This window comes from Bufo gargarizans, chromosome 2 (assembly GCF_014858855.1).
Source record: "Bufo gargarizans isolate SCDJY-AF-19 chromosome 2, ASM1485885v1, whole genome shotgun sequence".
NCBI classification, from domain to species: domain Eukaryota; kingdom Metazoa; phylum Chordata; class Amphibia; order Anura; family Bufonidae; genus Bufo; species Bufo gargarizans.
The window spans coordinates 467,804,099-467,818,512 of NC_058081.1; the positions used below are offsets into that span (position 1 = coordinate 467,804,099).

The 14,414-nt window shown below is 40.9% G+C and overlaps 1 protein-coding gene across 1 annotated transcript in view; it reads right to left on the minus strand.

The window, feature by feature from the left end:
- ANO2 (anoctamin 2) overlaps positions 1-14,414 on the minus strand; it is a 505,309-nt gene that overhangs the window by 190,529 nt on the left and 300,366 nt on the right. Inside the window, exon 14 of the mRNA XM_044277837.1 lies at positions 13,212-13,283. Coding sequence (XP_044133772.1) covers positions 13,212-13,283 — 72 coding nt within the window. The remainder of the gene's footprint in view (positions 1-13,211; positions 13,284-14,414) is intronic.

Here is a 14,414-nt window from a genome sequence, read left to right on the forward strand (position 1 = left end):
TAACTTAGTAAACCTCCCTGCCTTGAGAAATATTGGGGGGAAATATTTAAGTGCAAATTATAAATATGCAATAAATAAGATGTGAGGACTATACCCCCTGAACAAATTTCGACCACCAACACTGCTCCCTTAAAAATAAATACACATGTTCTAAATCAGTAGATCTAATAACCTGCAGTGACAGCAGCATCTGTATCGGGAAACAGAAATATACTAAGTGACAGAAGAGAGCAGGATGCCTTATAATAGATTGCTGGTGATGCTTTATTTTCCTATCAATCAAAAGCCCAGACATTGTTTCTTGTACTTCCCTTTTAATTATTTGGATAATAACTTGGTTAGAGACAGGGCTACAAATAGGGCTGACCTTATATTGGCTGGAAATCTGTTGTACCTTCTGTTGGCAGCCTCTTCACTCCTTATGATGTACTGTCATGCAATAAAAATGCCATACAGTGCACAACAGAGAGGAGCAAATTGCTCAAAACTCTCTAGCGCTCAATAATAATACCAACATACTGTGACCAAATACAAGCTTCATACATAAAGTAATCTAATAACAATACTGCAATTACAATGTCTAACTTTTACCGCAATTCAATTATCATCATATTGGGTGTTGGTCACAAGTCTCGGGTGTCAAGTTATCCAAGGTGTGTCCTGGCTGGAACAGGATTTTATAGGATTTTATATAGGAAACCTGTGAAGTCTACAGGATCTGTTACATTATGACAATATCACCAACCAGAGACTCTCAAGCAGGTGCAAAACTACAACTCCTAGCATGGCCTGACAGCCTGCAGCTCCATCAAGTGTAGCTTCTCTCTAAATCATCAGCGATGATTTCCAACTGGGCAATGACCAGGTTACTTCTGCTGCCTATATATTACAGGAGATTTCCAGCTGGTAGTTGTGATACACTGATGCTTTTTTCAACAATACATCTCTTATACGTCTCCGGATCTTCTCAGGAGACAGCACTGTCAGCAACTTCCTGGAAACTGCTGGATGGGATGTCAATGTATCTTTGGGGGTGGGATAATTATCTTTAAGTCGGTTACTGGCGTCAAGGGGACACATTTTTCACTTAAATTGCAGGAACCAAGTACTTATCAGCAGAATGTCCTATGCAGTCAAGAAATGACCTTTCTGGATATGAAATTCTTACAATATACAGGAAGACATTAAAAAAACGGTTAAATATGTACTGTGTGTAGCATTTTATGTAGGCATTGTGGATGGCACTGGTATGTACTGTAGTGTACTGTATGGACTGTTTGATGGCACTGTTATGAAGGCGCCACAACTAGAATTGCTATAATGGTACTATTGCTGACACTGTAGCTAGAACTGTTATAGATTTACTCCTGATAGTATGGATTTGGGGACAATGAAGTTACTATTGATATTAAGTTACTAGTGGTTGGCACTGTTATACAGGCATTGTAACAAGTACTGTAATATAGCCGCTGCTGCTGACCCTGTGTTGGTATTATTATGGGGTTCTGTGGCTGGCGTTATTGGAAGGCAATGTGTCTAGTACTGGTAAGGAGTATCTCTTGGCACTGTTATGGGGGGTGCAATGTAACACACACTGTTGTTGACACTCTTGTGGGTTACTGTGTGTGGCACTCTTACCAGGTTACTATGGCTGTCACTGTTATGGGGGCACTGTAATTGCCATTCATATAGAGGCTGACACTGTGGCTAGCACTGTCATGAGATTACTGTGGCTGATACTACAATGAAGTTATTGTTGCTAGTACCATTATGGAGTAACTTTTTATGGCACTGTTATAGAGGAAATTGTTGATTTGACTGTCATGGGGGTAGTGTGTTGGCACTTTTATGGGGCTACTGTGGCTTGCTATAATATGGGAGCTCATTGGACTCTATCTTAGAGACTTGACAAGTTGAGCTTCATTGTACAAGTGTGGTGTCACTTTAAAACTATCCCAACCTCTTTGTGTGATTACTAGAGATGGCCTTGCGGTTCGCCCGGCAGTTGTTTTGCAGCAAACTTTGCTTGTTTGTGGTTCGCCGGTGCCATATTATTTTACATTGTGAAGAGCTTTGGCCCATGACACATCCATCAGGTGGTACAGGACAACCAATGGAGACGTTTCAGCACATGGACATACCTCCTACCTTATAAATAAACCCAATCTGGCTGCCATTTTATATTCAGTCTTTTGCCAGTGTAGGGAGAGGTTGCTGTGTGGAGCAGGGACAGACTGTTAGGGACACCAAACGCTAGCTAATAGGGCCACAAAAGTCCTTTTAAGGACTGGTATAGGTGTGCTATCGATAGGTGTGACATACTGAGGGGTGTGATATACTTATAATATACTTTCTAACATAGAAAGTATATTATAGTGCATTTGTATTGCGCAGCAGTCATGTGCGTTTCTGCTGCGATACTGCAGCTATACAGCGGGGCAAACGCTCTTCGAACAAATAATTTCAACTGGTGTGATATACCAGTTGCCCCCCAAAAAACTGATTAAAGCAGGGGTGTGATATACTAATAATATCCTTTCTATATAGTGCATTTGGGTAGTGCAGTATTTGTTTTACAATTACTTGTTCTTTTCTGTCCGCTGAATGCATAATTTTTGGGGCCTGTAGTCCACTGGCCTGCTGTAAAATTGATATCAAATGACCGTGTAATCTACCTCCAGTCACATACATATTTGTTCTTTTCTGTCAGCTGAATGCATAATTTTTGGGGCCTGTAGTCCTCTGGCCTGCTGTAAAATTGATATCCAATGACCGTGTAATCTGCCTCCAGCCACATACTTACTTGTTCTTTTCTGTCCACTGAATGCATAATTTTTGGGGCCTGTAGTCCACTGGCCTACTGTAAAATTCATATACAATGACCGTGTAATCTACCTACAGCCACATACTTACTTGTTCTTTTCTGTACGGTGAATGCATAATTGTTGGGGCCTCGAAGGAATTCAACACCTGTGACGACCACATGTTATCGAATTTCACCTATTATCATTTGGGGTTCATTCAAGAGGGGGGATTTTGCCATATTTTTAATCCAGTTTTATATTTTTCGTTCTTTTAAACATATGTATTTGACCTGTATTTCTACTGGCCTGCAGTAAAATTGATATCTATTGACCTTGTAATATACCTCATAATCACTTGATCTTTTCTATCTGGTGAATGCCTAATGTTTGGGGCCTGTAGTCCAGTGGCCTACAGTGAAATTTTTATCTATTGCCTGCATAATGTACCTTGAGCCACATAATCAGAATTTCTTTTATGTCAGGTGAATGTCTAATTTTTAAGGCCCGTACTCCCGTGGCCTGAATTTTTTTTTTCTAGGATCCAACAGGGCACATTTCAGAGAATTTCCCTTTAAGACGCATACAAATGTCCCCTGATTAAGATACATATTTTTTGTTGGAATTTTTGTCATTGATCCCCCTCTAGTATGTCACTGTCCATGTTGTGGGACTATTTGTGCACTTCTACTAAGTATTTGGTGGCTGCAAATATGAGCTGAAGGTTTTTGAGGTTCGCCTGCCATTAAAGTGAATGGGGCCTGCCGCGAACTTGCGTTTGCGAACCGTCCCGGCCGATGTTCGTCCATCACTAGTAATTACATTGCTGTATTGTATACTGCATTTCTGTGCTTATAAAGAGCTGGTGGTTCAGATAATAGAGTTATATAGTTACATAGTTTTTAATGTTGGAAAAAGACAAAAGTCCATCAAGTCCCACCTGTAATCTGGCTATATTGATCCACAGAACAAATCCCTGGATCAATGTCCATCTTTCTTTAAAAAAAAATGGTTGGGCCAAATGGAAAGAGTGTGTAGAACATTGTCATAAGCCTCAATGTTATTTTTGAAACAAAAAATCATCTAAGCCTATTTTGAAGCCATCTACTGTATGTGCAGTGACCAGCGCCTGCGGCAGGCTATTCCAGATATTGACAGTCCTTACTGTAAAGAATGCTTGTCAACTCTAAGATCTTCCAGACCCTTTATGAGTTTAGTTGCTCTCCTTTGCACTTTTTCTAACTCCATGGCATCCTTTTTATGGACTAGTGCCCAGAGCTAATCCGCATATTCCAGGTAAGGCCGTACCAATGCTTTGTATAGCGGCAATAGTACATCATTGTCCCGTGAGTCCATACCTCTTTTAATACAAGACAAAATTCTGTTGGCCTTAGAGGCAGCTGACTGGCATTGCAAGCTGTTATTTAGTCTATGATCTACTAATACAACCAGATCCTTCTCAACAAGGGACTCTCCCAGTTTGACTCCCCCTAGGACATGTGCTGCATGCAGATTATTAGCCCCCGAGTACTAGAGTTCTACTAGCACCCAGCAGGAAGATGATCATTGGCTTCTGGTATCAGTTGTTCTGTGCAGATACTGGCTGAAAATTTAAAAACTGTCTGAAAGGCTGAAAATTTAAAAATGCTGCACTTTTTGGTATTTGTGACATAAACATTTGTAAATGTGTCACTGATTTTTATTTAAAGTCATTCAGTGTGCTCAGTAATAAAGTTAGCTGGGATAGACCACCTGGGGGGGCAAAGGCTTTTGAGGTCAAGCCCCTCAGTCTATGACATGGAAGCAATAAACAGAAATACAAGATGTACATCAAAGACCCTCAAATGTCTGAGAAAAAATAAATATCTAATTTCTGAGTTGTGTTTTCATAGTCTGAAGCTCCTGTGAGAAAACCTCCGACCTCCTGCTCTGTGTTTTGGCAGATTAGTGGAACCCCAGGCCTTAAAGTAACAAATCAAAACCAGTCAAAATCTCACTTTCACTTTTCTTCAACAGGTAAGGGAAAAAGATCTGATTGGCTTTCATGAGGAAGAGTTTCCCTATAATAACACTGTGTTTTGAGAGGGGAAAAGAAGGAAAGGAAGTGTTATCATTACTACACAGGAAAACCAACTTAAAGAGGTTGTGATACCATAAAATGTTATTTTAATATCGTTCAGCATGGAAAACTAAGTACACTTCTAATATTCCAATATGCACTTTGGAGCTACTCCAAAAATGCTCCAGTTGTGAGATATGGTGCCCCCTGGTGTTCAGTATCTATCTATCTGAGGTGGTCCCAAAAGCTTAGTTTGATCGTTCAACTGCCACCAGCCATATCTACTGTTATAAACTGTTACAGCTGTTACAATCTGTGACCAGAATAATCTCTATTGAAACTATGGCTTAATAGCTGTGGATGACACTGTTAGGGGAGCGGAGAGCTGTGGAGGTCACAGTTAAGGGGGCAGGTAGGGTGGCCATTCAGGCCACCCTGAAAAGATGGACTTAAAACCCGAACAGAATTGCGGATGTGTGAATGGACCCTAAAAATCAACTTCTGTCAGCTGCAGTGGGAGGGATGGTGACTTTCTCTCTGCAGCTCATACTTAGACAGCACACTGCTGCTGTCTTAGAGTGAGCTGTTCAAAAAGGCACGCCCCCGATCCTGTTAGGCTACAACCACTCTTCAGCCGACAGGGATTGAAAAATGAAGTTAAAAATCAACTTCTGTCAGCTGCAGAGGTGGGAGGGACGGTGACTTTCTCCCTGCAGCTCACACTCAGAGATCACAGTGCTGCTGTCTTAGAGTGAGCTGTTCAAAAGGACACGTCCCCAATATGGTTAGGCCATGCTCCTTCCCACTCCTCAGCTGACAGGGATCTAAAAAATTTAGTTAAAAATCAACTTATAGGTTCCGCTAAGCCATGCCCCCGATCTGGTTAGGCAACGCCTTCTACCACTCCTTAGCCGACAGGGATAAAAGAAATGAAGTTAAAAATCAACTTTTGTCAGCTGCAGAGGTGGGAGGGTGGGTGACTTTATCCCTGCAGCTCACACTTAGACAGCACAGTGCTGCTGTCTTAGAGTGAGCTGTTTAAAAGGACACGCTCCAGAGCCGGTTAGGCCACGCCCGTCCCACTCTTTAGTCGACAGGGATTGAAAAAATAAGTAAAAAATCAACTTCTAGGTCCCACTAAGCCACGCTCTCTATCTGGTTAGGCCACGCCACCTCCCACTCCCAGGGACTGAAAAAATGAAGTTAAAAATCAACCTCTGCAGGGTTGGGAGTGAGGGTGACTTTCTCCCTGCAGCTCACGCTCAGACAGTACAGTGCTGCTGTCTGAGAGTGAGCTGTTCAAAAAAAAATCCCTGTGTCCGTCCAGACCCCTGCGCCAGACGGAGGACAGGGAGTCTGAAAGCCAGACTGTCCGGCCTAAAACTGGACCTCTGGCCACCCTAGGAGCAGGCTACCGTGGAGGTCACAGTTAAGGGGATGGTCCGCTATGGAGGCAGAGCCGGCGCTTCCATAAGGTAGACCAAGCGGCTGCCTTAGGGCGCATTCTGCACAGAGAAAGGGGTGGGCGGAAAAACAAACCTTTTTTTATTTCTTTTTTTATCACTTACTTGCCAGCAACACAGGGCTGCCGGGTGCCCTCCCCAGTCAGTGTTCACTCTAAGCTGCGCTTGTGTTAAGCCACAGATAGGAGGAGGAGGCTGCTGATTGGCCAGTATCAGCTAGCTGCCCTGCCATTGGTCCATCCTTTCACACCCCCTTCTCTCTGGAGCTGAACACAGCAGGAGGTTGGGAAGACAGGAAGCTTGTGTTCTCACAAGTGCATCATGTGACCATGAAGGAGCATGTGACCAGTGACGTCACAGACCCCCTTCTAACAAATCCATTCTAGCATCTACCCAGCATATATGGCTGGACTCTGCTGAGCAAAGACCATGTGCCCAGGTGAGGTGACCACAGAAGTGCCCTGGCATCTGTCTGCTGCTGGAAGCTCAATGTGGAGCGTTATGAATGTAAAAACTAATACCCAAGAGGCTAAAGAAACCCTGCTTGTCTGTTTCTGACCCTAATCTTAACACATAACGTTCATTTGATTGCAATTTACTCTAACACCTAAAGGGATTTTTTTTTAAAGCCTGCTTTTTCTCTAGAATCTAGATGACCTTATGTTGATAGTAGTGTTAATAGAGTCTCAAAGGTCTATAAAAATAGGGTAACTGCTTTTACAGACCCTTTAGACTCTATTAACACTACTATAAACATAAGGTCACCTAGAGAAAGAGCAAGTTTTTAAAATTATTTTTTTCCTTTAGGTGTTAAAACATAACTTATTTGATTGCTTGAACACCTAAAGGAAAACAAATTAAAAACCTGCTGTTTCTCAAGATGACCTTATGTTGATAGCAGTGGCAATAGAGTCTGAAAGGTCTATAGAAGCAGTTATCCTATTTTTACAGACCTTTGAGGCTCTATTAACACTACTGTCAATATAAGGTCATCTAGAGACACAGCAGGTTTTTAAAATGATTTTACCTTTAGGTGTTACAGCAATCAAATGAAAGTTATGTTTTAACACCTAAAGGAAAAACATAATAGAGTCTCAAAGGTTTGTAAAAATAGTGTACCTGCTTCTATAGACCTTTGAGACTCTATTACCACTACTTTTAGCATAAGATCATCTGGAGAAACATCAGGTTTTTTAAATTATTTTTGCTTTAGGCGTTAGAGAAATCAAATGGAGGGGGAGAAATGTCACATGGGTGAGGATGGGGTTACATGATGGGCCGGAGACAATGTCTGTAGTCTGTCTGTGCCATGGACGGGGAGAAATATGACATGGAGGGCTGATGGCTGACATGGGGGTCTGGTCTGAGGCATTGGGGCTGTGCCTGTGAGCTGAGGTCTAATTAACATTGGGGGTCTGATGGCTGGTCTGACCTGAGGTGGAATGAAAAATATTGTTTCCTATTATCCTCCTCTAAAACCTAGGTGCATCTTATGGGACGAACCTACATTTAGGAGCCCCCCCCCCCCCCCAGCTGAAGGGGGGGGGGGGTTTGGGGGCGCCAAAATGTAGGTTCGCTTGTGTTGGTAAAAAACCTTGCACCGGCCCTGTATGGAGGTCAGTGTTAAGGGGCAGATTGCTGTAAAGGCCACTGTTAAGGGGGTGGGCTCCAGTGGAGGTTATTGTCAAGGGAGTGGTGTGCTGTGAAACTCAATGTTAAAGGGGTAGGCTGCTGTGAAGGTCAAAGCGAAGGGGGTGGGCTGCTGTGGAGGTCCAATTTTAAGGAGACGGGGCACTGTGGGGGGGGGGGGGGGTCAGTGTTAAGGGGTGGGGGACTGTGGTGGTCACTGTTAAGATGGCGGGGTACTGTAGATGTCACTGTTATGGGGGGATACTGTTGATATCGTTTAACGACACACACAAACATTAAATGAAATAGATGAAATATACCCGAGCGAAGCCGGGTCCTTCAGCTAGTATATATATATACACAAACGTACACAGTCAAGTGACATTATTATGATCATTTACCACTTTTGACATCGGCAGCTCGTAGCTCAGGATGGAAGTCACGTGTGGTCAATTGGCTTGGTGGGTATATAAGGTTTGTGATAGGCTGTCTTCACACATATACCTCTTTGCTGTCATGAGAAAAACTGGCAATTTATCAGAGTTGAAAAAAGTGGTGATTATTTCTGAAACAGTGCAGTTTGCGAATTGTCCTCAAAGCCTCATGCTGCTTTGGTGAAAGTGTATTGTGAGTGGACAAAGAGCTCCATTGATAAAAAACAACATGGAAACTGAGGAGCACCACTTGCCACTGATGTGAGAGTGCAACATCAGCTATGCAAGTGCATGAGGACAGACCGACATGCTACAGTGGAGTAGCTCACAACCAAAATTAACCAGGGAGCTACCAGATGTGTTCCTAAAGCAACAGTTCAGTGAATTCTACTGCGCATGGGGCTCCGAAGCACCTCTGCTAATGAAGATGCATGGGCGGAATTAGACCTCTGCTGATTGGTAAAGGGTCTTTCTAAGGATCTCAATGGGGCACAACAAGCACTTTCACAGGGCTGAGCTTGCAGTGTAGGTAGGGACGTACACTTTCATCTCTTCAGGGCACTCCTGCCTGGTGGTGACTGTGGTGCCCTTGCTCATAGATGGATAGCAGGGTGCAAGGCAGGAAAATATAGATCAGCAGAGATGACGGCATATGACCAGGCCGGGTTGATTACTGTGGATGATGGGTGGCAAAGTGCAGATGTATATAGTAGGCACAGCTCTCAGGTATTGCACACCACAGGTTGTTCGCAAAGGCTGTGTATAGCGTGAAAGTCATTTAACAGGTGGATATCCATCTTAAAAGTGTGAAAGGGCGTCTAAAGCAATATAACTCAATCCACATGCAGTGAAGTCTACAAATGTCAACATGCGTTACCTTCACTGACTACGTACTGTCTCTTTTAATGGTCCTCAACCTTCTGAAGAAATCTGTTCTCTTCCTCAGAGGTTATCTAGTAGCACAGTTGCTTCTTTGGCAACCTCGTACTCACAGGGATGGTGTCTCCTTAGATAAGGGAAATAGACATTCTCATAGTTCTGCTTCAGCTACATACTCAGAATTCAGCAAGACAGGTTTGCATACCAGCAACAACTACATACATCCTTTTCTATGGGTTACTCACTAGCAACTATTAACCAGGGGGTGGGGCGAGCCGACAACACAGCAACTGTCTCTAATGGGTGCCAGTTAACTACTTCCTTCCCATAAACAGCCTTTTGGGATACGAGTGGATAAATAAGCTACATTAATTATGTTACAAATGAAATTGAATTAAGTGCATTATCCCCTGTCTCACATTTTGCCAGTTTTAGCACTGGGCCACTGCATGGTGCCTAAATGAAAGTACAGTATTTTGTCCATATAACATTTCCATATTTTTGTATGAGTAATGCTGTACAGTTGTGGTCCGACTTATGGCACCCCCGCCATTTAGCTGTCTGATGAAATAGCTACGTTCCATGACCTCTGCTGCCTCTTTCTAGGCCAGTGACATCTTGTTATTGTCACATGTCTTATTTGTAGCTCAGACCCATTCAAGTGAAAGGGGTTGTTCTGAAATATCATGCAATGCCGCCATCCAGTGTCTACAGCCTCTTAAGCTGATTGGAGGGGAGCCAGAAGTAAACCCCCTACCAATCTCATACTGATGACCTATCTTGAGAAAAATATTAACCCCATGGCGACCAAGGTGGCCATCCATCTCAAAAGTGTGAAAGGGCACCTGAAACAATATAACCCAATCCACATGCAGTGAAGTCTAGAACGGTCAACATGCATTACCTTTACTGGCTTTCTTATCCACGCTCTGTGTATTTTAATGGTCCCCAACCTTCTGTAGAAATGTGTTCTTCTCTCCCTCAGAGGTTGGCTCGTAGCACAGTTGCTTCTCTGCCAACTTTGTACTCAAAGTCTCTGCTAGCAGTGTTCCCGGTGACGTAACCGACACTAAAACAGCCTCCGTCTAGCAGTGTAAAAATGTAAATGAAAAAGCCCTTGCCCGGCGCGATACAGTGCAGGGCAAGGGAGAGCATCGGAGCATGAAAGGTTCCGATGCTCAACTCAGAGGGGCTTCCTGGGTGAAAAAGGGGATATGTCTGGGTTCAGCATTACATCAGGGGTTAGCCACCTCCAGCACTCTAGCTGTGGTGAAACTACAAAGGGCCTCATTTGCTATAATGGGAATCGGCAGGGATCCAGCCGCTCCCCAGCATAAATGCTGGAATTCAGACGGACGTAAACTGTTGTGTGGAGCAATTTTTGACTGGTCAAATCTTGGCATTTATGTCGGAGAGCAGCCAGATCCCCGCCATTTCCAATTATAGTCAGTGGGTTCTGACAGGCACGTTGCACTATTCGGCTATGTAAGATCCAGAATAGCCTGCCGGTTTGTTGTGCCACATGTGTAAAACTAGCCTAAAATTGCCACGTTCACAAAAAAATGTGCCGCAAATGAGACAATAAGTCTGAGCAATCCATTTAGTTCAGACTTTAAAGCCACAATTGACAATAAAGCTTTTCTGCTTTGCTATTTTTATGTTGATGTTTTCTACATACATATAGCATTGCATAGTTTGTTTTAATTGCAAGTCATGGAAAGATCATGGGTTGCCTTAGGGGCTCAATACAATATTAAATTCACACCACTCAGCTTAGGATGATGCTTGACTAACACCTGATCAATTATTTATGAAATGAACTAACAGCACTATACAATACTTGGAAAAATATACATATTGTTGGCCCATATGACTTTTGTAGCACTTGATATTTTAAAACTCCATTGTATATGATGCAAAGCCCATCAGGCAAGTGGCAAATCATTTTCCCAGAAATTATAATGACTGTGTATTTAAATAAACACAGAGGACCTGACTTGTTAAACCTGGGAAGGATAAACTTATATGGGGAATAAAACTCCATTGAAAAAACTTAAATTTGAAAAAAAATAATATAAAAAAAAAAAAAACATAATTTACTAAGACATTTCTAACCGCAAAGTTTCCATGTCGTGTGTAAGTCCCTTTAGAGCTTAATCCTATTTTTAATAGGAAATGTGATTTGGCTATATTGATACAGAGATAATACCCAAGTCTTTGTCAATGCCCCTCTTGGGTAAAAAAGTTACACTTCCCCACATGTCTGGAAGTAGATCACGTCCCACAATGATGACATCATATTGAATCAACACTGACCGTTCTCATAGGCTACCAGATGTTTCTGGACCATAAAAGAAACCTGAGCAGGCTCAAATGTTTTTTTTTATCTTTTAATTTATTTTTTTAACTACACCCTCATTTAAATTTTGGATCCTGGAAACATGTTTCATAAAGAAAGGTCCCAGACTTGTGGTTGTAAATTTCTTGGAAAAAAAACACCATAGCCTTGAGTACAGTAACTGAAGATCTGGATTTATCGGGTAACTTAATATTCTATACTACGCTTGTAGAAGACTGGGCCAGCGAAATTCTGTATATTGTTCTCATTTGTTACAGTGTTTCTTTTGTGCTTGAAATTTGGAACTGTAACATTTCAATATTCTGGGGTATTATATTGTAGCAAACGCAAAGGAGGTCTTCAAATTTTTTAATTTTATGAAACTCTGTATCTTCCAATCATTAATAACATTATTTGAGAAATATTGCATACTTCTTTATGATACCTTTCACAGGAAAATAACTCCTATACCTTATTATCCTTTCTTTTTTGTATTATGTTATCATTAATAATTTTTGTTATTTTTTATTATTTGTATAATTTTTTATATATTATTATTATTTACTATATTCAAATTGATGTTTTCTGTCCTGAAATAGTTTGCTGTAAATACACCCACTGCCAATTATCCAGATACTTAAATGGTCACTGCACTTTCACACCACTTTTCATGAATCAGTTGTGCAGATGAATATAAGAAACACTGTAATATATCTTATTTAAGAAAAATGCCCCATTCTAAAGTTTTTAGCTGTTACCCAACCACACCCCATCCTTTTTAAACTGACTTTCTCTTTGAAGGTTGTGATAAATCAGTCCTGGTCTAATAACGGACTGCCTGCTCACTGAAGGGTCAGAATATATAATCCCATAGAAATAGGGAGTGTAGGGGAGAGAAAGTGCAGAGAGGACAAGAAAGAGAGACGTAACACAGGAATGATTCAGCAGATTCAGCAGCTAATAGTAAATGTTATATATCACCCCTGGTGCTTTTTTTTTACATCTATACTGCTTAGTTGTGGACATCTAAAAGATATGCCAATTTGTTATAACATTGTACATTTTAAAGAAAAATGCTATAATTGTTAATTGCGACAATATATTTTTTTCATCTTAACCAGCAGTGCACGTGAGTACATAAAAATATTTAACAATCTCATTACAGGAAAATTGTATCTTCCTTATTTCTCCACAATTCCCCTTTCCCTGCCTGCATGGTATATGTAAATGTCCAGAAGCCTCTAGTTTGAAGGAAAGGAAGGAAAAGATCACATTATAGTCTTTATGCCTCAGCCTGTGTGTGAGACTGTATGAGAAGCAGGGGATATCTTACATCTCTGACATCACAGCACCAATGGTCTACTTACTTTGAAAGCATATGTGATTCAGCGGGAAGGATAAGGATCCAAAAAATGCAGGTAAAGTATATAACATTTTTGCTGCCTTATCTAATATGCTTCAATAACTGCCTAAGGACAGATTGTAATTTTTTACATACACAAAAAAATGCTTCAGTGAAAAAAAGTTTCATTCTTATAATGTTGAAAACAATTAAAATAAGGATATATAAACAGTATATCTGATACCAATGACATAAAATAATCTTACCCCATTTTTACAATTTTTACACTTTTCCTTCATTAAAAGCAATTTGGTTTCATATTCTGGCCTTGGATGCTCCTAAACAACAAAACAAAAAAGACTATATTAGCTTTTATCCGCTTTCCTGTTGTCGACGTCAAACACTACCAGCAAAGGACAATACACCGAGGCACAATTGAGAACTTCTGGGTTTTATTATATCAACCATAGAACACGATTTAACACAGTCACTAGAATTGGAGGGATCAAACACGTGAGGACACGCAAAGGTCTAACAAAAGGGAAACAGGTCAAACCTTTATACGCTCCTTGGTGCATATTTGATGATGAAAAGGGAGAAAAGACACATTATAAATACAAGCCAAGAAGAAGAAAAAGTTATAGTAATTAGCTTTTTTACTGAAACCACAAGGTTTATAGGGTAAGGTAGATGATACAGACAGAAATGAAAAAATACTATTTACCTATAGGTAAATAGTAGTATTTAATGTAAAATATTCACATACAACCATTAACAGAATCACCATAGAGTACTATTGTAAAGTTAGACATTTTGGCCGAGATTTACTGGTCCTAAAGATGGTGTAAGCTTAGTCAGGGTGTCTAGTCCTCTGCACTAGATTTATCACAGTGGATAGGCTGGATAATAAATGTAGTACAGGGATAGACACTTTTCTCTGACTCTGTACCAACTATTGGTTGGCTTACTTTGAGATAGATTATTATGCCAGAATTGTGGTGTTGGCACACAATGATACATCTTAGGTTCTCGTCCCCTTTCTGAAAAGCTCCACTACTTTCCACCAAGCCTCATCCCCTTGTCTAGCACGTTAGGAGAAAGTTTAGAAAAATGGATGCGCCAAGTTGTGATAATGTGCTGTTTAGACAGATTTTTGGCACAGACATATTAGTAATCTGGGCTACTGTATGTATTATATATTTTTCAGAGTTCAGTAGAATATCCCAACAATAGGGACAGGTTATTTGCTAACCTATCCAACATTTTGTGTCTCCAAAAGATACAAAACATACATGCTGGTTTATGGGGAGGTTAAATATTATCTATATTATGATACATTTGGGCCTACTTTTTCAAAACGGTCTAATAAAAACAAAATTTAAAAATGTTTTTGTTGCTAAGGATTGCCAAGAGACTTCTTAAACTTTTCTTTAAAAATGAAAGCTTTAAATAGGTTGCTGTGGGATCAT